The sequence below is a fragment of the Calliopsis andreniformis genome, chromosome 12 (genome assembly GCF_051401765.1).
Source record: "Calliopsis andreniformis isolate RMS-2024a chromosome 12, iyCalAndr_principal, whole genome shotgun sequence".
Classification (NCBI taxonomy): domain Eukaryota; kingdom Metazoa; phylum Arthropoda; class Insecta; order Hymenoptera; family Andrenidae; genus Calliopsis; species Calliopsis andreniformis.
Window position 1 is genome coordinate 513,217 of NC_135073.1, and position 21,656 is coordinate 534,872.

Sequence of the window (21,656 nt, forward strand, 5' to 3'; positions counted from 1 at the left end):
GACACGACGGATTACTCTCGGAGTTATTGGGAGGTTTGAGCGGTTACGGGTTTCTTCTCAACTGTATAGCCTGACCAAAAGGAACGGTCAAGATTTTTGGTCAACCGGAATTAGTGAGCGATTATAACCGGTCGAAACTCTGGTCTAGACTGTCTATCGTGAGAGGAAAAAACGGTCAGGTTAGGAGTTTTCTTTTAACCAGTATCGAGCTGATTTGGTCAGCTGACACTCTTTAAAGATAGAAATTCGCACAACCTGATTTCACGACCACAATTCAGCTGTATCTAATTGTGTTATGATTACCTCATAATCGATTACTGAAGTAATCATGGTAATTGTAATTATTCTTCGATTAAACATTATTGAAATAAATCAGTAATTATAGATAATGCTTTTAATCTACAATCATAAATAAATAATTTATATTTTATACTAAAGGTAGATGTGTAGATTATACTTCTATATTAAAATCATAATTTTCATCAGTTCTCACTACATAAAAAAATGGTTTGTTCATTTAATTATCTAATAAATATGTATTTTCAAAGAAATGTTCACAATATCATTATTATTATTACATATTATAAAGGAACACTCCGAGGTGTGAATCTCCAATTTTTACGAAACTTGGCAATTGCATATTTTTAAACACGAATACAACTATTTACAGTCTTTTTAAAACATTTATTTGTTTAAATGATATATTAAAAATAGCATATTTTCATTGTTTTTACCAAATAAATGTTGATTGATCTTTTGTATAAGTCGAAATAGTAAATAGAACTTTGGATTTTTGAATTGTAACAAAATAAGAACAATCTGTTCACATTTTATGCTAAATTGAGCCATACAACGAATAGTTTTAATAAAAATACATTCTTACATCTTCATCACTGTATTATGATATATGTATCCCCACCACTTCATTCTTTCTATGCCATGGAATAAACACATAATGAGAATCCTCGAACTCGAACTCTACGCCCACAACAGGCAAGGATCGGAACAGGGATTAAGAAATGTAGAAGGGCAAATTTCTTATTTGTAATGACATCCTTACGCAAGTAACGCTAATCGGTCCCTTGTGTACTCCCGATGAAAATGGTACCAAACACGACACAATTTCGATTATTTATAACAAAGGTACATAACGGAAGAAGGGAAGTAGGGGTAGCGAGCTCGAGTGTGAGCGGCCTAGCCCAGCTGTGTCCATTGTAAAGGGGATCGACTCCAGGCCTAAGCCTTGACCGTGACTGTTTCTCTCGTTACTTTTCAAAATCTCTTAGAATCGGTCTCTCACCAAGCGGTCACGGACTCCTGACCAAAACTCAGTCGGTTAGCTTTTCTGGTTAACCTTGTAACCGTTCACGTTCTTATGGTCAGGATTTCGGTCATCTCTCATTACGGTTACTAGTCGCTGAGAGGTTATAACCGGTTCACAATTCTGGCCACAATTCCGGGTTCAACTCCCTGGTCTCAATGGAAATTAAAAATAGTATAATTAATTTTGTAACAGGAAGATATTAATATATCAACTTAAAATTTTGCATCTTCGTTTATGCATATTTTATGAAGTTATGTGAATTGCATATTTGTTAATATTTAGTATTGAAAATTATATCATGTAAGAAAGTAAAACAATATTAAATACAAATGAAATGTTATGTTTATATAAAAAATTTGTACCAGCAAGTACAACTTTCAGTCGATCACAAATGTATCTGGTCATCTAATAGTAGGAACATTATCAGAATATAATAAAAAGAACTTCATTCAATTTGTTGTTCATTTATGTGAAAGTATGTATTTAATCTGTTCGGAATGATTTCGGATATTTTAGGAACACAGTATTATACATATATGCATATGTGGCACATTAGGGATTAAGCTCATTTACTTCTATTTGATACACTTTATGCATGTATAATTAGAAAATGTATACCTATTATGTGTAAAAGCAGGTTTGAATGACATGGACTTTCCCTAACTCATCTTGGCAGTGAACATCTTAAGGATAACCGTACACAATTTTTTTAAAATATTTATTAAACATTTGTTAATTTGTTGAATGCAAGTTATTTTTTTCCTTACTTATTAGCTATCGTGGCTGGATAGGTATTTTTTTGCCATTGTAGGTACTTTCGTAAGTAATTGCCGATACAAGAGTAGTACAGTATCGATCCGATAGTTCGTTAAGGCATTTGCGAAGAGGACATAAGGACCTACTTGTCGATGTTAAACCGGAATAAATTCAGTTCATTTGTTGGCATGCAGTATATCGTCTCGTCGGCGTCTGTGCGCGCGACGCGGTACAACCGATGAGTTCGTCGTGAATTGGAGTTCAATTGCAGATTGACCCCTCCGGCGCAAGACTTCTATAATTACATTTCGCATTCCTCGTTGTTACGAGCGACTCAACGAGCAGTAAACGAGCACTACATGTTCGTTCTTGTTCGAGGCCAGTTTTTTCCTGCGTACATGTAACATTTGGTAGGTGTAAATTCTACGAAAAGTTGAATGTCGAAGTCTCTCCCATCTTTATAAGTAACTCCATACGAACATCTGCTATTAAAGTTAACTTATAATCAAAATTAATCAACCGGAAGTTTGAAAAGAACAAGGTAAAGCTTCGACAAGTGATTAAATCCATCTCAGGGACAAACAGGAAATTTTTACTTTTATTTACCACATTTATAAACTAAAAAGTAGCAAATGTACTACCAAATCAGTCTACCAATGTCTTGAGAAAGATACTTCATATAAAATATACATTGTATATTCTCATTATGATTCGGAATACTAAAAGAATTAAATATTCGAAATAATAATAATTCTCAACAACTACCAAAAATTTAAAACAAATCGAATGAATGTATACTGACAAGGAAGTGGTTTTAAGTGTCCATCTCCGATTGTTTTAAAATCTTAAAGAACCTTGAACTTTATGCTAATAAATTATTATGTGAGAACAAATTACTACTTCTATTACCTCCGACCCTTACTAAGGGGTGCACCATTCTTGATTGGTGAACTACATTTGTCTTACTAGGAGCCGATCAAATTCAAGTAAATGTTATTTCTTGAAAATTGAATTCCAAATGATAACGATTGTTAGATGCAGTTTTTCTTATTGAGAAAATAAACCTCGGAGCACAAGTTACATAACTGTAAACAATAAACGCCGACTCTTCCAAAGATTCTTCCGTTAATAACAAATTCAACACGTTTACCGGATTAATAATCATTTTTAATCACTGGAATAGCAGAATTACTTCTGTTAACATCTCAAGTACTCGCTGTGACTAGAGAACCCGTTTTTGACGAAAAGAATAACAACGTCTTGGCAGAAATAATGCGTAATTTCATAACGTTCCAAAAATAAAAAATATCCAGCTGACTATATGTATTCCGTACGAACGAAAACAAGTGTCATTTCACAGACACTTGATTTCTTCACATTTTTTTATTTCTTACAGTATTTTAATTTCAACTTATATTTTTAACAATATTTTATATAATTTTTTAAAAATAATATTTTTATTAATGAGGTACTTATGCAGGACTCGATTTTAAAGAAAAAATCTTTACTTGAATTTGATCAGCTCCAGTAAGACAAATGTAGTTCACCAATCAAGGGTGGTGCACCCCTTAGTAAAGGTCGGAGGTAATGGAACCAGTAATTTGTTATCATGCAATAATTTACTAGTATAAAATTCAAGGTTCTTTGAGATTTTAAGAATCTTCTTCCAGGTTTTCAGTTTTAAATGTATATTTAAACGATTAGGGGTAATTTAGCTCGTGATAAGGGTGACTGACAACAAGGACATTATTCACCACGTACATATACTACAAATTAAATTTATATCAAGTCTGATAATAATTTTTTAACTAACTTAAGCTATTTCTCGTATTTCATCTTATCAACTTCGGGTGGTAGTTTCACCACATAAATATGAAAAAGGGCCAATATAAAAAAACACGTATCTCTTATTTTTTGGTCCTCTATACTCTATAATGTATTTGAAAAGCAAAACAATCGGAGGTGGACACTTTAAAACCCTTCCTTGTAGGTTACTATTAACTTTTCTCACTTAGCATGTGGATTATATAGCTACATTATTATCGCGAGAAATGTGAAACAAATATTTTTGCAAATACTTGATCCAAATATTCTTAATTTTATGTGTATTTAATATTGCATAACAATAAAACAATATATATTGCCCTTAAGTTATTTATTACAACGGCGTCCCAAAAATTTGTAAGGTCTCAGGTCTCTTGAAAAGTAAATCCGCCATGGCTCCCTTTTAACAAGCCGAAAAATAAAAATATTAGGTCAATTGAAAATTCATGCATAGCTCGTGTCGTTTACCAGCAACATAAACAGTTGAATCTCAACGTTTTAAGAGCGAGAGAGTAAGGATCACATCTACCTTCTCTCTCGACTGTTCTCAGCTGTGATGTGCCAAGCTCACATACATGTGTTCGTATGTGTAGTGGATGAGGAATTTTTCTAGTCTTTGGTTAAGGAAGCATCATGGAAATATGATCTTTGCAAATTCATGTCCAAGTGTCTAATGTTTGCAATTTTTAATATTATTTATGTATTCACGAGTAAATACTAGACAGAATCCACTGATACATAAACGAGTAAGGAATTGAGTAGACTCTTATTATACGTGTAAACAGATCTGACTATATGTAAGTACATAGTATACAGAACTGCAAAGAAATGCCGTAAAAGGAATACAGGTTTAATTGGTCAGAGTAAATTGCGTTACGTAACATTAGCCGACGCGGTCACTTGTATTGCACTTGTTTGTCCTTTAGACAGATTCATCTAAATGGAGTTCTACTATATATATTACCACTGTGCAAGGTTTAAATGACATTTTGAGAGTACTTAATTCATTCAATTCAAATAAGAAACGTTCAATAAAACCAAAAAATTTGTAAGATGACCTAATAATATTATTGATGTAGGTAAATACTGTGAGAAAGTAAGTGGGGCTTTATATGTCGCAAGGATTATCACTGCATGAACAGTATGACAGATCTGTCTTGCAGTCGTGTTGTACGAGAGTCAAGATAAGACAATATTCTTACAAATATTGTAAGAAAAATCTTAGAAATTTATATATTATCTTGGTCTTGGTTGAAATAATCTTATATTGTCTCCAACTAATTATTCAATTTATAATTTATTTTTTATAATTATACATGTATAAATATTTATAACCAGCGCAAGGCAAGTAGCAAGCGGATCGAACTAAGAATGTGAACGTCTTTTTAGAATACACGTCACACAATGTTTTAATTTAACTGTTTAACTTATAATATAATCTATGATGCGCAGTAGTAAAAGTGTAAGAAGAAAATAGCAAGAAAGAACAACGATGAAGGAAACACATCTAACGCTTTGTCTACGTCACAGTCAACTCTAGCACTAGCCATACTGAACGAAAAAAAACAGCAATGCGAGTTCGATTTTGCATTGGATAGACAGAGACACAATGCTACATACTTTTTCTATCAAATGCAAAATTGGGCTCTCGCAGTGTTGCTGTGTTTCGTTCAGCATGGCTAGTATTAGAGTCGGCTGTGCTTGCGTATTAGACATATTTTCGCTATTCAAAAAAAAAGGTCAATATTGAGAAAATACAAGTGTGCTTCCTATGTAAAGAATAGAACGTCACAAATGAAATTAAAATGAAAACAGTAACACATTAGGTCTTAAATTTGACATGAATAAGGTTAAGGCGTTATTACTAGAAATATTTTATACCTAACGTACATTTCTCTCCTGTGTTAATTTAGATAAAGTTAATTGGGCCAACATTTTTTTTATATTAGATTCAATTAATATTAACCCTTAACTATTGACACGAGATCTGACAAATTCCTGAACGAAATTTTACTCAAAATTTAAAAAATACAGGTTTTATTTCTCTTGTAGATTTTTTAATTTATTTTTTGTAAGTGTAATATGTTTTTTAATAAAAATTTGTACCATATGATACGTCTAACCTTTATAATTTAGAAGAATTAATGTCACAATAATTTTCCGTAGTTAAGAGTTAAAATAATTAATGAATTTATATACATAAACAACATAGATCTAATAATTGAAAATTAGTTTATATATAAATAAGTAACGTAATTATACGTAATTTTATATATTTCTAAAAATGAAGAAAAAACTTAAATTATTGTAAAAAAATAATGTTTGGGCCAAGATTATTAACAACATTGTCTTGTATATTGTGTAAAGTTGTCTTGTCCTGTTATTGTCTTGAAATTCGAGACAAGGCAAGATTAATACCAAGATTAATCTTAGAATCTGGAGTAGCACTAGTATTATAGAGTAATTGTAGGTAGCATTCTTGTGCGTTAAGCACGAATCTAGATATTCTTCTTGCGCCCAGTTACAGTATCCTCCATATAGAATGGTAATATGTCACTATTTTTGAAAGAAGTACCTTTTAAATACAATTTTCTATTATTTATATACAGTTTGATTAAAAAGGGTGCAGTACAATTTAGAAGATTAATTTTAAATATATCTTATAAATCATAGTCGTCTTTAATTAGGGTTCTAAAAGTTACTAAATATAATTTCAATTGCATTTGGTAATGTAGATATATAAGGTGTTTCAGAATATGTCCTATATGTATATCTTTTACTACTCGAGTTATGGATGATTAAAAAAATGTTTGAAACGTTCACTGTGTGCCTCAAAACACGCTACTACACGCCTTTATCATCGCATTCCACACTGACTTGAAAATATCGTGTTCCTCGAGTAGTCTCAAACTCATTTTGTATTCTTTGTTGCAGTTCATGCATATTATTCACTTGTATTGAGTACTCGATAAATTTTAAATCGCCCTACAAGTAAACATCTAATGAGTAACGGACATTTTCAAACATTTTCTTTAATCATCCATAATTCGAAAAGTAAGTAAGGTGTATAGGACATATGTTTAGATAATATTTTTTACTTGTTTTAATGTGCAGATTTAGCTCTTGAAGCATTGGCATGTATTTCTGAAACACTCTGTATATATAAATATTACAAGGATGAATTATTGTATTGTTTCGATGTAAGGAAAAAACGAGCCATACCACATATTTAAATAGTCCTCAAAATGTACATTCCAATCTATATGTTCGTTGCTGACCTCAAGTTGCGAATTTGCAGTAAGAGAATATAGCAATTTGTTATCTACTTAATCTTCAATTTAGGCTGAAACATTTTCACAAAAACTGAACATGTAGCTTGCATGTGAAAATGCTATGATTTATTTGATCCAAAACTTTCAAGAAGTACCTAAATATTATTCAAGGGAACAATTAAATGTTTGTTGAGATGGTATTGTTAGTTGTGTACAAAAATAGATAGCTATAATAATATCAGAAATTTTCTCTAAAAATAATATTTTTTTTACCTCCGTTCTGAAAATTTATCACATGTACCACAGACTGAGTACAGTCAATAAACTACGTTACAGTGGCCATTTTCCCATTTGTATTATCTACAGCAGCGTTTTCCAGTGATATGGTCCCTCTCTGACTTGCTTTTTCTTTCAGCCGCTTTTTTTTATTTACTAATACATATCTTTCGTAGTGTTTGAACTTTTTTGGCAATAAAGACACTAATCTATCATATAGACTACTAGACTTTCTTGTAAATTTGTTCAATTAAACAATGTTTACTGGTGAAACTCTAATTGTTTGAATATGGTGAATAATTATTCATGAGAAATGACTTATAAACCATCTTCACTTGCTAGGCTTTCATCTACGCGAAAGTCACCGATACTGAACCCATCGAACTATTTGCAACAAGTGCGAGTATTCAAGTATTCACTAATGGCGTTATTATTTATAGATTTAGTGAACAATAAACAATATATATCATGATATAATGATGACAATAGTATTCACATACAAATTTGTAAAAAGATCGACCAACATTTAAACAAGGGAAACATCAAAAATTGTGTTAAACAACAAAAAGTTTTTTAATATATTTTTTAAACAAATTGATATTTTAAAAAATTCTTTATATAGGTGGGTTCGTCGTCGAAACATATGCAATCGCTTCATTTACACCACTTCGCTACACGGCAAATGTTCTCGAAATATTAAGCCAAATATGTTTCAACTTTGGGGGTGGTTTTCGCCCCTTCAACATGGATACCAGCAGATAAAAAAAATATACGAGCCTATTTTTGGCTAGTCTACAAACATGCCAAGTTTCATCAAAATCGGATATTCACACTTCGTTTAGGCACGATCACATTAGACAAGTTACTGGAATGCAAATGGCTTAAATGCAAGTGATTTAGGATAATATGAACAATGTGTATGTGTTATATTACTTGTGATATGTGAATATTCTTTCAAGGTTCAGCTAAAGTTGACATCCTTTCAACTTTTCCTAGCCTTAAAATACACATTGATTGATATGTGTTATACCATATAGGGCAGATCTAAAGCAAATCGCCAAACATGTGAACATTTAGAAACTTGACAAAAGTTCATGTCTTGTTTGAAACATACATAACTAAATAACCAGCATGCACCAACTCTGCCGTCACTATTTTTATTACTTTTGTATGACAGCTTAAATTCAAGTTACTTTTGAATTCAAGTGGCTTGTGTACAAGTAAAATTCATTATGTTTGTAATGAAGCAACACGAAAAGCCCATTCTCCAGCACCGATTTGTGTAAAGTTGAAGATGTAAGAATGGTCATTTAAACACCCTATCTCAACATACAGAATACGTATTTATGTATACATGTATGTATATATAGAAAATGCCTGCAAAATTGACTTTGAATTTGACATTCAGTTTGTGATTGTATCTTATTTTACTCGTTACAGAGATAAAAAGGCTGAAATAAACCGTGTTAAAACTGAACTGTTTTGTTGCAAAATAATATTAAAGTTTTATTTATCTCTTGAACCAGATATGTATACAGAGTTAGTTCATGAGGCAGCTGAATGCTCGTTCCCGCTACCAGAGTAACACGCGACTGGAGTCACAATACAAAAAGCAAAAAGGGTCGGGAGAATCTTCGAATGTAAACTGTAGAAGTCCACTGACAAGTATAACTGGACATAGTGTGGAGCGTATCCGTCTGAGAGCTTTTCTACACCATCTTGTAAAAATATACCATACATGGCGCAAGTGAAGAAACAGAGTACTAAGTTTTGTTGATTTATATGTATGCTCATGCCTCGTATAATTTGCAGTATCTGGTAAAAAACATTATGGAGGAATTACAAATCAATGAGAAATGTAACTTACGTGTACTATTATCTCGCAGAAAATTAGTTAGAAATAGTGTCACAAGTATACACATGTGAATCGAAAATATCTAAGTACCACCCTCTCCCTCCACTTGCGTCGCTCATGGTATATTTTTACAAAATGACGCAAACCTAGTGTTCTCAGAAATGTCCTATGGTCAGAAGTTCTACATCGTACCCAGTTATACAGATCAATGTAAAAGTTGTACCCACATCTATTACGTCACGATCCCCACTCTTTCACTCGCTCACTGCCATTACTCATGGAGCACCGAAGAACGTTCCTTCGCCGGGAGCGGGTTCTTGGACATACTGTATTAAATTAATTCTATTCACAATGAGTTTAGATTTCACGATGAAATACAAAATAAAGAACCAATCAGATTATTTACGAATTGCTGCTGCACGCAAATGACATTATGTAATCACTAATGCTGTCAAGTAACATTTTTTTGTACCTGTATTAGTTGCAAAGATATAACTCCGGCCAGTTGCGCGAAGCACTCTGTACTGTATAACGCTGGTAAATTTGAACCCGGAAAGAATATGGGTCTAACTGGTCGTTGGGATAGAATTACTGTGTAGGGTCACACGAATTTTCGCTAATGGCCAAATTGATCATGTGTACTAATCGGTGCCTGTAGCGTCATGTGACAAAGGTGAGAACAGGCGAAGCGAACGGCTGACTCCCCTTGCTACTGTGTCGTCCCGACTTCCACGTTTCCAACTTACCAATTGTATCATCAGTCATTAGTGTCATTTGCTTGCAGCAACAGTGCAGTAGCAATTTGTAAATGCTCTCACTGATTCTTTACTTTGTATTTCACCGCGAAATCTAAATCCGTTATAGATAAAATCAGTTTAAGAGGTAACTGAAGCTATAATATCATTTTGCAACAGAACGATTAAATTTGACCCATTGTTCCTTTTAGATTTTTTATCTTCGTGACTAGTAGAATAAGATGCAATAAATTAAAGAATTTAACTTTGAATTTCAAGGTCAGAGACAATTTTTAGGGGAACTTTAACAGATCTCCACCGATTCTGAAATGTATAATACCGTTCTGATAGTCATGACATGTGCGAGTAGACGATCCCAGTTTGTAGGTAGTGAATCAACATCTTGTAACCATAAACTAATGGTTTCGAAGGCAATGTTCGAGCTCGATAGTTACAGTAAGTCCTGATAATATTGGTTGAATCCTGTGTTTTTATAGAAACAATAGAAAAGCATCTGTCACATACTAACTCGTACGCTGCCAGTTTACAAATATCTTAGGTTAATGCCGAGTGGCGGGTGTATGTATAAAGAAAAGTTGTTTACAATGTTGATTTCTACAATATATTTTAATTTCGTCATAATCGGTGACATGTACATTTTTATGCATAATTACCAACATTCCTTTAATATTAAAAGAAATTAATTTATTTCGGATAGTTTGGAGGTATACAATGAAGTAGAATGGTTCTCAATAGAGATTTAGAAATGGTGTATAATTTAACCAGTTTTCGATCGACTGATATACTTGGTGTCATAAAAATACGTGACAGCGATGGTTGATATACTTGGGGCCGAGAAACTGTCGCATCTATTGATATTGAATTTTACATTAAATTGTGTGTAGTATCTCAGTAATTTTTAAACAAAAGATATACACTTGTTTAGTGTATGCTCCTCGATACTAAACAACTTTTGTTTGAAACGTTTTTTCATACAACAAATGGTTTATAAGAAAATTCAGATGCTAGGGTTACGTAACTCGCCCTGTATAGTGCATTCTGTTTAGAATTTAAACAATACACTAATTTTACTACAGATAATACATAATATGGATATATTATAGTACGTTTAAACCAAGCAAGCGAATACTACCAAATACTTAAAAATAAAATTTCTAGCGAGACTGTCTCTTCCACACGTACATAACGTAGAAAACGTCATTATGTCGCAGCAGGTAGTCGACATCTTCACGCCTACGTACGGCGGTGACGAGACCGTCGCTGATTGAAGAAGTCGTACTTTCACAGTACCATGACATTCCTGGTTAATTGGTCGAAAGCTACAGGGATAGCTAAAGACTCTGTTCCTCGGAACGTTACTTCCTGGTAGGGGAAAACGTAACTACATCCTTACCATTGACATTGTCTGTAACCGTGGGTCGCATAATCTTTTGTAGAATACGTTACAAGGTGCAACATTTAACAAATGTTTTTCATAAATACAGAGTAATTCAGCTTAAGGAGGATATCTAAATATCTCCTTGGTTTTTAATAACCAAACTGTGAGTATAAAAATGATACGAATATAAATTTACAGCTAATGAAATTGTAAGTGAGTGAAGGTCATAAATCGATTGTAGTTACTTACTACTTTACTCAAAGAGTCTTTCAAATTGTGTCGTCTAGAACACTGGCACAAAAATCGATTATTCTGAAGGGGCGTGAGATAGTAATCGTTTTCTCCCCAACACAGTGATAATGAGAAAAGGCGAGAGATTGAGGCTAGCTGTAGTTTCGTAATCGTCACTCGCGGATGGTCTAATTATTAGTAACTTTGCAGCAATGAGATGCTGGTTCCATCTACCTCTTGTCTTGTCTTCATTTTTCGCATTCCACAAGCATGGATGATCGTGATATACAATGGCACCTTGCATCATGACCAAAACTTTAACTGATAAGTGGCTATTCCTACCACTTCTTGCAATTTTCTTCGCAAGGGAAGTGCATCAGATAATACCTGTCTAATGTAGTGGTCCAATACACTAAGATAATAGTTAATACAGACTTTGAATGGAGAGCGGTTTCTTCACGAATTTAGGATAGTAGGAGTCTATGTGGTGTGCGGTCAAAAAGTAAAGTCTACGATGTTTTATACCGAATAGTTTATTAAATAAAACTTAACAATAGAGATAATTTATACATAATATCACTCATGTCCAATAAAAGTGACATAACTTAGAAAACATAGTTTACAAATTACGATCATAAGCAGTTTAATATAAGGTATATTTTGGTAAACGTACTTTCTTGAGTTGTATCACTTTTATCGCATGTAAGCGATATATTAAATAAAAGGAACGAAATTCAGATATAATATTAATTAATTAAATTTGGATCGTACTTACGAACTGAATTAAATATTGAATGTGTATATGTGATTATAACTCTTTATAATTGTTACTTAAACTAAGCGCTGCCTTTTTATAATATTGAACATGTACATGAGTTTTATAATAATGGCTTCATGTATATCAAAATGCATTTTAGTTTATGAAGGTATTATGCAAAAATATAAATATTACGTGCATATAAGATCATAAGACATTCTATTTACAATGCGTCGGTACTAGCGACAGTAGTAGTAGACACACAATTGAAGAAGTTAGGGTGTTAGTTGATCTGTACTTGTCAAATTCTGAGTCGCTGTCTTAGTTATAGCTTACATAAGTGGTTTTCTGATTCTTAGTAGGACGAACCCGATTATCGACTATATGAATAAACATCTTTAGAGCAAATATGGGAGGTAGATTCCAGACATGAAACAACGAAAAAAATTCATGTACTCATATATTCAGAAACGCTTAGCTCTTTATTTCTACTGTTACGTACGGAGAATATTTTCCGTCTACTCTCCCAAATATTCAAGTCTCTGCCTGTTAAGAGAAAACGCCCTAGCACTCTCGTTTTTTCGTTATCTTAATGTAAGCGCGACTCCGAGCAGCTGGGTAGCAACTATGACGATGTACCAACCGTGAGAAATTTCCTTATATGGAAATTTCTAACGAATCCCCACTCATTTTTCGGCCTATATAAACTCAGAGATTTTAGCCCTAACGGGTTCAGAACAGTACCGTCACGTTGATAGTCAAGTTCGTCAGAGTTGGTTGCTATCCAGTTAGATCGGGCTAAAGTTCCCTTTCGAGTCTACAGTTAACCTCATAGAATCCGCGAGTCGGCATAAATTCTATCTGGCAATTCCTACGACCACTCTGTAAGTCCCCGCATCGCCAGTGCGTTAACACCGTGCATTAAAATCATACACTTTACGCGACAACACTACACTGTACACTTGTACGTAAAGACTGATTTAGGATATATTCAAGTATTCATTGTAATTTTGCGTAGATTGCTTACAAACCTATAACTACCTTAAGCGATCCCATTCGAAGTTGACAGATCCACCACGATACAGCTTAACCGCTCAAGTTGTATCAATTAATAATTTAAAAAGTTACGAGGCTCACTAACATCTCCTGCGGCTCACTGATCTTACATCAGTTTCGTCCGCTTACCCTTACTTCCAAAGAAACTGCATTCAACCTAGTGGCTCCTCGATTTATTCGAGTTCGTCCACGAAAGCTAACCTATCCTGTAGCTAACTGATTTTTACATCAGTTTCGTCTACTTCCTACAGCTACCTGATACCAGGTTCGTCTGTACATTATCCAACTTCCTTACAGCACCCTGATTTCGCATCAGGCTCGTCTGTTCGAATTCGCCAACCTCCTTAACAGCACCTCAATTTAATTTGAGTTCGTCTGTAAAACTGATCCTAGTGACTCCCTGATTTCGCATCAGGTACGTTCACAAACTCACTCTCCTGCGGCTCACTGATCACCGATCAGTTTCGTCCGCAAGCACACCTATCCTCAGAGGCTACCTGATTTTACGTCAGGTCCGTCCTCGTCTACAATAATCCTAACGGCTCACTGATCTCGCATCAGTTTCGTCCGTGTACCAACTAACACATCAACCACTATATTCTTTGGAATTATACCTATCCTCGACGGTCTCTCGCGCTGCTCGCCTCCCGTCTCGTAACACTACCTACGTTATTTTATATTGTTATATAGTACGGTGTGATACTTCTTTTAAAATTTATGACTGCGCGCGTGCGCCACTCATTCAAGGAGCCGGAATATCTCTAGGTCTAGTAGGACGTTAAAGGGAAAGACACATCGTCCAGACAAGACGTTTTACGCAATATTAAACCGTGTGTAACTAAAAAATGGTGCATTTTCGAGCATATGTGTATTTGACCTTTTTACTTTGGCTTCGTATTTGGAATAATTCTTATTCTAATTCTATTCTTCAAAAGTTTCTCAAACGTTCCTTACTTTTTACAGAATTCGATTTAGAATTTTACGTAACTCAACATAACGAATAACTACAAAAGTAGGCATTTCCGGGAATATGTGCATATGACTTTTTTTCATTGTCTATCTATGTAGAACCTATCCTGCGAGAATGTCGCACATTTTCTGATACGTTTTGTATAAATGCCCTCATCTCAGGCGCAATGTCTGCTACCCTGCGAGTGTCGAACTGTTTCGTTGAGCCTGTTATTTCGAGTTGTAAAGAGTTTGGACGTCGGCGCTATCAGTCTCTAAAGAAACATCAAACACCTATTATCCTCTAGATATTCAAGGCATCCTCTGGGCTCGTTAGAACCGTTGGGACCACGTATCGAGCGGAACGGTCTTTGATAACCATGGGGAACGTATCAGCTGCCTCCAAATATCAGCTAAAGCGTGGTCTTCTTGACATCCACATTTGCTTTCACGAAAATACGACTTGTGCGCGTTTTTATACAGGATGTTCTTGAATAAGTGGAAAGTATTTTACATACTGATTCAGCACCCAAAAACTAAAGATCTAAAGAAGAATATACATATATATAATTCTATCTATTTTTCATAAATAAATTACGTTATACGAACATACGTACATGTACGAGTATAGTGAAACCTCCAGTATCCAAAGACCTACTATCGGAACGTTTTATTATTCAAACAGTATATTTTCTTGCTTCTGCTCTCTACTATCCAAACAAACAGAGATGTACTACACTACGTAACTACAGTTTATTTCCTAAATGCTCGAATTCTTCCTGTGAATATGTGCTCGGTACAGATGTGCGAAATTCTGACTTTCTGAGATCGGGACGAGACAGACAATTAAACATTCGCGACTGCAATTAGAGTGGTGATGATGTGCCTTCACATTTCGAAGCATTTATGAAACTAAAAAAGGAACTTAAATGGTTAAAAAAACAAACAGTATGTAATTCAACATAACTTGATACATTAAAAATTGACCCATAATTTATATTTAAAAAGTATTGGGTTGTAAAGAAAGTTCCTAGCGTTTTTTAGTAGGTGGCGCTGGAAGCGTGTGTCAGTTCAGTGTGTTCCTAAAACAAGAAATTTGTTTACATGTTCTGAAAGCTATTGTTTCAACGCGTCTCTCTGTGCAAGTGATTCTTGAATTCGTTAATTTTACAGCTACTTAATAGAAGAGTAAAGATGGAGGAAAATAAAGTGCATTTTCGTTATTTAATGGTTTTTTATTTGCGGAAAGGAAAGAACGCTGCACAAACAGTACGAAAGATTTGTGCTGTTTATGAAGAAGGTTCTATAGCTGAGAGTACCGTACGGAAATGGTTTGCTTGCTTTAAAAACGGCAATTTCGATTTGGGAGACGGCGAACGTTCTGGTAGGCTTTCAACTGCTAATGATAATCTAATCAAAACGCTGATTGAAAATGATCCATGGCAAACGATGCAGGGCATTGCACAGATAGCCAATACATCCCGTACAAGCGTTGCGAAACGTTTGGAGGCCTTGGAATTCGTAAGCCGTTACGATATTTGGGTACCGCACGACTTATCAGAAAAGAACTTAATGAATCGCATTTCCGTAAGCGACTCACTTTTGAAACGAAATGAAAACGATACATTCTTAAAACGGCTAATCACGGGTGATGAAAAATGGGTCTTATACAACAGTGTGCACCGGAAAAGGTCATGGGGAAAACAGACTGAGGCACCATTAACTACGGCAAAAGATGGTTTACACCCGAAAAAAGTTATACTCTGCATTTGGTGGGATTGGAAAGGTGTTTTGTACTATGAACTCCTATCGCATAATAGAACGATAAGTTCTGATACACATTGTTCTCAACTGGGCCGATTAAAGGCAGCCGTCGAGGAAAAATGACCGGAATTAGCGAATCGGAAAGACGTCGTGTTCCAGCACAACGCCAGACCACACGTTTCTGTACAGACCCGGCAGAAGTTGCTGCAGTTTGGGTGGGATGTTCTTCCTCACCCACCATATTCACCTGATCTAGCACCATCAGATTTTCACTTATTTCGATCTCTACAAAATTTTCTCAATGGTAAAAAGTTCGACTCCATAGAAGCTTGTAAGGACCATGGGGGCCAGTTCATCGAGCAGAAAAATGCCGAATTCTGGAAGAATGGAATCTTCAAGCTACCAAATATATGGCAAAAAGTAGTAGATCAAAGTGGCAAATACATCGTAGAATAAAATCAGGTATAAGAATATAAATTTTGTCTTTAAATTTTACTCAAAAAACGCTACGAACTTTCTTTCCAACCCAATAGTATAAGAAGAGTATAAAACAATAAAAAAATAAAAAATAAAAATAGTCATGAGAAAAGACGAATGTTCTACTATTCGAAAATTCTGTCAACCAAACAGTCATGTCTCTCTATTAATTCGGATACTAGAGGTTCTATTGTATTTTCCTTAATATTCTTCTATACTGAATACAATGATTATGATGGAAGGTCATTTAAGGTTACTAAAGGTCAATTACAATGAAAAATAAATTGTTTCTAGACTTTACTTTTGGTTACACTGCTGTTCCTGCTAGTATGACTGTTCAAAGTGATCACCTTAAACATCAATAATAAATATAACCCAATATGAAACTGCTAAATACAGAAGAAAGAAACAATACAATTTTTTATGTGATAAAGGTTTATTACTATGGAAAATTGCAGATAAGTGTGGTATGAGTCGCACAACAACTGCAAAAATAAGAAAATAATATGGTAGTGTGTCAACACCTTCAAAAAATGGTAGACCGCAACTTATCTGAGTGTCATAAATTACTGAAAACTGTTAGTCTAGCATTTGAGTTAAGAGTTTGTTACCTACGGAAAATATTTTTCCTTACTCTTCCGAATATTCGAGTCTGTGTCTGTTAAAAAAAGGCTCTAGTAGTCTCGTTTTGTTTCGTTTATCTTATGCGAGCGTGACTCCGACCAGCTGGGTAGCAACCACAACGTTGTATCAACCGTGAGAAATTTCTATATACTACGGGTGATAAGGGCGAACTGAATCATTTCAAACATACTTTTTATTTTATTCACCTTTATAGAAAATAAATATTCAATATTCAATCACCTTTTCGACATTTTCCTACAAGTAAATAGCTTTCAAATTCGTCTTAAAGTAAGTTAAAATACTAGCAAAAAATAAAACTATGGTTTCATTTCAAAGAATAGTCGTGACCTTCATCTCACCTTTGCATATCCACCGGGAAAGATAAAAGTCCCACTACATGATATTCCCCTCGGTCTGAACCACTTTCATCTGAAACATTTTGGCGTATATTCAATATTTTTGGAGATATTCATCTGTAACACTTTATAATTTCCACCTTGTATGTGGCCATAGAACAGATTTTGACCTGCCACCGTATTACAAGACACAGCTCAATTGCGTCTACAGTGCAAGTAAACGCATGTTCAAATATAGACGTGTTGCTTCTCTTATTCGGAAAATGTTGGACTGCAAAAGTGAGCAACGAGTTAACGTCAAATGTCGTGTTAAGCTGTAGTAATCCGCGACGGAAACTTTTTAATTGCTGATTCAGGTTTACAGTGCAAATTGCATGTTACATGGACGTGTTTTTGAATAGCACAAATGATTTTCGGAAGGCAGAGAAAATGTAAAAGATGATTATCGTACCTAGCGATTAGACGGTAAATCAGCTGAATTACATTGAATTCTTGACAAAATTGCATGAACGTGTGAGAAAAAAAAGACCATAATTGTGGAATAACGGGTGGATTTTGTACCAAGACAACGCACCAGCCCACAATACTTTGTCTGTGAGGCAGTTGTTAGTTAAGAAAAACATCACGGTGCTTGAGCATCCACCCTATTCGCCAGATCTCGCTCCTTGCGATTTTTATATCAAGTCTGTGTTCAAGCAACTCAGTTTTTGTCGGTAGAAGACGTGAAAGCAAAAATAGCGAAGATGCTCAACAGCCTTACAAAACCTGATTTATGGAATTGCTTTGAACGTTGGAATCATCGTATGCAGCTGTGTGACATCTCAGCAGGGAACTGCTTTGAACGCGATCGCAGTTGATTTTTTGAATTTGTTAAATAAAAAGGGTTACACGTACAATTCTCGTTATTATGGCGTCAAACCTCGTAAGATGATATTGATAAAAGAGGCGCTCGTTTTCCAAAGTTTCGAAATTATGACACAATTGAAAAAGTTATATTGCTTTTAGAGCAAACTTAATATAAATAAGAATTAATGAGTGTAAAAAGTGGTTATTGAAGTTTGTACTACACTTCTTAACAATAAGGCCTTTCATAACGCAACTATCGTTAGCGAATTTCTCTCAAAGAAGAGCATTACTGTTCTTAACCATGCTCCTTATTCACTAGAGGTAGCCCCTGCGCACCATTTTCCACTTAACTTCTCAAGTTGAAACCTCGCTTGAAGAGGCGTCATTTTGACTCGACTGAAGAAATCCACAACAATGCAACGCGTCAGCTGAATAGTACTCTGAAAACTGATTTCTATAAAAGAATCCAGGAGCTGTATAATTGTACCACTTGGCCCAGAGATTTAGAAGAAGGGTATGTGAAAGGTTAAAAAGGAACAAAGTTATTTTCGGCATAGTTTAACATTTTATGAACATAGTTCTAAAATTAGTTTTAAAACTATAAGTATTTAGACACTTGTTGATACCAGATTAAAACATCTATATCATTATTTTAATGAAAGTCTCTTTAAATGAATTATCATTAATGAATGTTGTTCATGCCTAGGTGCTAGAGGAATAAATGTAAGTTCTATAATAGAAATTTTATAGGAAAATGATGTGTTGATTGAACCGTTGCACCGCCAGACCAACACTGGGCCAAAAAATGATCCGACGTTTGCTAGCTGCGGGTTAAAGATACGTTAACATCAGTCAACACAATTAGTTAACAAGAAACTGTTTTAAAATTACAAACTTCACAGAAAATACTTACCTAATCAACTTGATCAATACCGAGAATTAATAATATAGTAGTGTAACGTATAACTGCATCCAGTACGGGACCCGCTGGATGCAGATACGTGTTACAAGGACACTAGTTTCGTATTCAGTCCCTTGACCTACTAAGGATTCCATTTTCACAATTTTACCCTAACTTCGTTAAAATTAGTTTGATTTATATTGAATTTGGTATAATTTTAATTGGTAGAAAGTAAGAAATTCATTTGTATCACTCTTATAATGATAGCATGCATAAGGACGAAGTTGATATTTTGTGGCAAAGCCACAAATTTTCAATTGCCGGCCATAAACCGATATGTGCTCGATGCTAATAGGCGAGGGACCCAAGCAACCCTCCCCCAGACTGCTCTTATTAACGAAAATATTCATTGATACTTATTGGCAATTTTTAATTTTGATTAAAGTTTCTTAAAAGTAATGCAACTGAATTTCTCTTTATTTTCTGCCGATAAAAATGATACCAAATACGATACTATTCGAATCACTCACGATGTATTAAAAATTAAATTAAAAGCGTATTAAAAACCCAAAATTTTTACTAAATAGCTTTGAATATTCTTACAAATGCATTGTTCGTACCCTACCAACAACTCTAATACCAAACACAATTACATTCGCGTCAGTCATGCGATCGAAACTGTTCTGGTGCAGTTTAGTGCAATTTCCCGTTACAGACGGTGCTATATATTAAAAATCTGAAAACGATATTAAACGTTTGTGTGTAATACTGCTCCTATAAAATAAAGAATATGAATTTCACACTTACCTTCCGTTTTTTTATTGTTACCCGCTGTTCGTGTTCAGATTATGCATCTTTCGCAATGCGTAGAAACTGATATTCTAAATAAATTATCAAAAAAATTGTAACGTATTCTAGCATATTGTCACATTAACATCAACGCGTACGCTTAGAATATCCAAATTGAAAATAAATTGTAGAGTTTGACTAGGCTGTACCATCTGTAACACCAGACTGCACCGAACTGCACCAGGGTAGTTCTGGTCGCATAACTAACCCGAATGCAATTATGTCTGATGTCAGAATTATCGAGAGAGTACGAGCACTGCATTTGTAGGAATTTTCAAAACTATTTAGTAATAATTTTGGGTTTTTAATACGCAGTTCCGCCTGTAACTTCTAACTGTACCTACGCATCCAACGGTATGATACAGATGATTGACAGCCGTCTGAATTGTGTCGTGTTTAGTGTCATTTTTATCAGTAGGGTATAAGGGATTCATTCGTACTACTTTTAAAAAAGTTGAACTAAAATTAGATTTTCAGTAAATAGCAATAAATATCTTGGCTAATAACAGAACCGTCTCAAGGAGACCTCCTTGGGTCCCTTGTTTGTCGGCGTCGAGCACACATTGGTTTATGGCCTGACACTTGAAGATTAATGGCTTTGCCTCAAAATAATCACTTTGGTATTATACGTTCTTTAATTATTAGACTGATACAGATAAATTTCTTATGTTCTGCCGATTGAAATAATACCAAATTCTATGTAAATCGGACTATTTTTGATCAAATTAAGTTAAAATTATACAAATGGGTTTTTTATACATAATTTGTTTATAAATCAACCAAACTGTGTCGTGTTTGGTATAAATGTCCTCAGAAAAATATAAAGAATCGATTGGTAGTGCTTGCGTCGGAATATGTTAAGAAATTAAAAAATTATATTGGTTTGCTAAGGCCTAGTCTGATTTTTAAATTTTCTGACTGCATTGTTCCTTGAGTTTCAGGCCTTCGTTGGGGTAGCTCTCCACGAGGCAGATAGCCCCTAAGGTAGAAAAGATGTTCCGAGTTGTTATGATTTAGGTGCAGTTATGCCTTACATTACTGTATTTAGCTATACAGTGCGATTTTCTAGAGTTGAGTTCTGGACGTGTCAAGCTGTCGACGCATGGACTGGCAGAGACTCAATACTAGATGCGTATTTGAAGCAACGTTGTCAGCTTGTGTAGCCGTAGTCAATTGGATCCTTCTTTCTATCCTCAAGAGCAAGTGCGTTTTTCTCAGTGACTCAATAAAGCAGATCTGCAAGACACCCCATGCTAAATTAATTACTTTTTTTGTATTCGTTTATCAACCAAAAAGATTCTGACACCAATCTAATATTATACGGCACTGCAAGAAGTTAGAAGATAATTTAAGACACTGTTTAACCAGTTTTGAGTATGAGTTAAATGAAACCGCGTTGTCCGCCAT

General features: G+C 34.6%; 2 protein-coding genes across 14 annotated transcripts in view; both read left to right on the top strand.

Moving 5' to 3' along the window:
• Positions 1-21,656, top strand: part of LOC143186325 (uncharacterized) — a 451,287-nt gene that overhangs the window by 132,805 nt on the left and 296,826 nt on the right. The gene's annotated exons all lie outside the window — the stretch shown is intronic.
• On the top strand, positions 17,917-18,510 carry LOC143185415 (uncharacterized). Its single transcript, XM_076388394.1, is given in 2 exon segments — positions 17,917-18,009; positions 18,358-18,510. Coding segments are annotated over 2 exon segments (246 nt in total).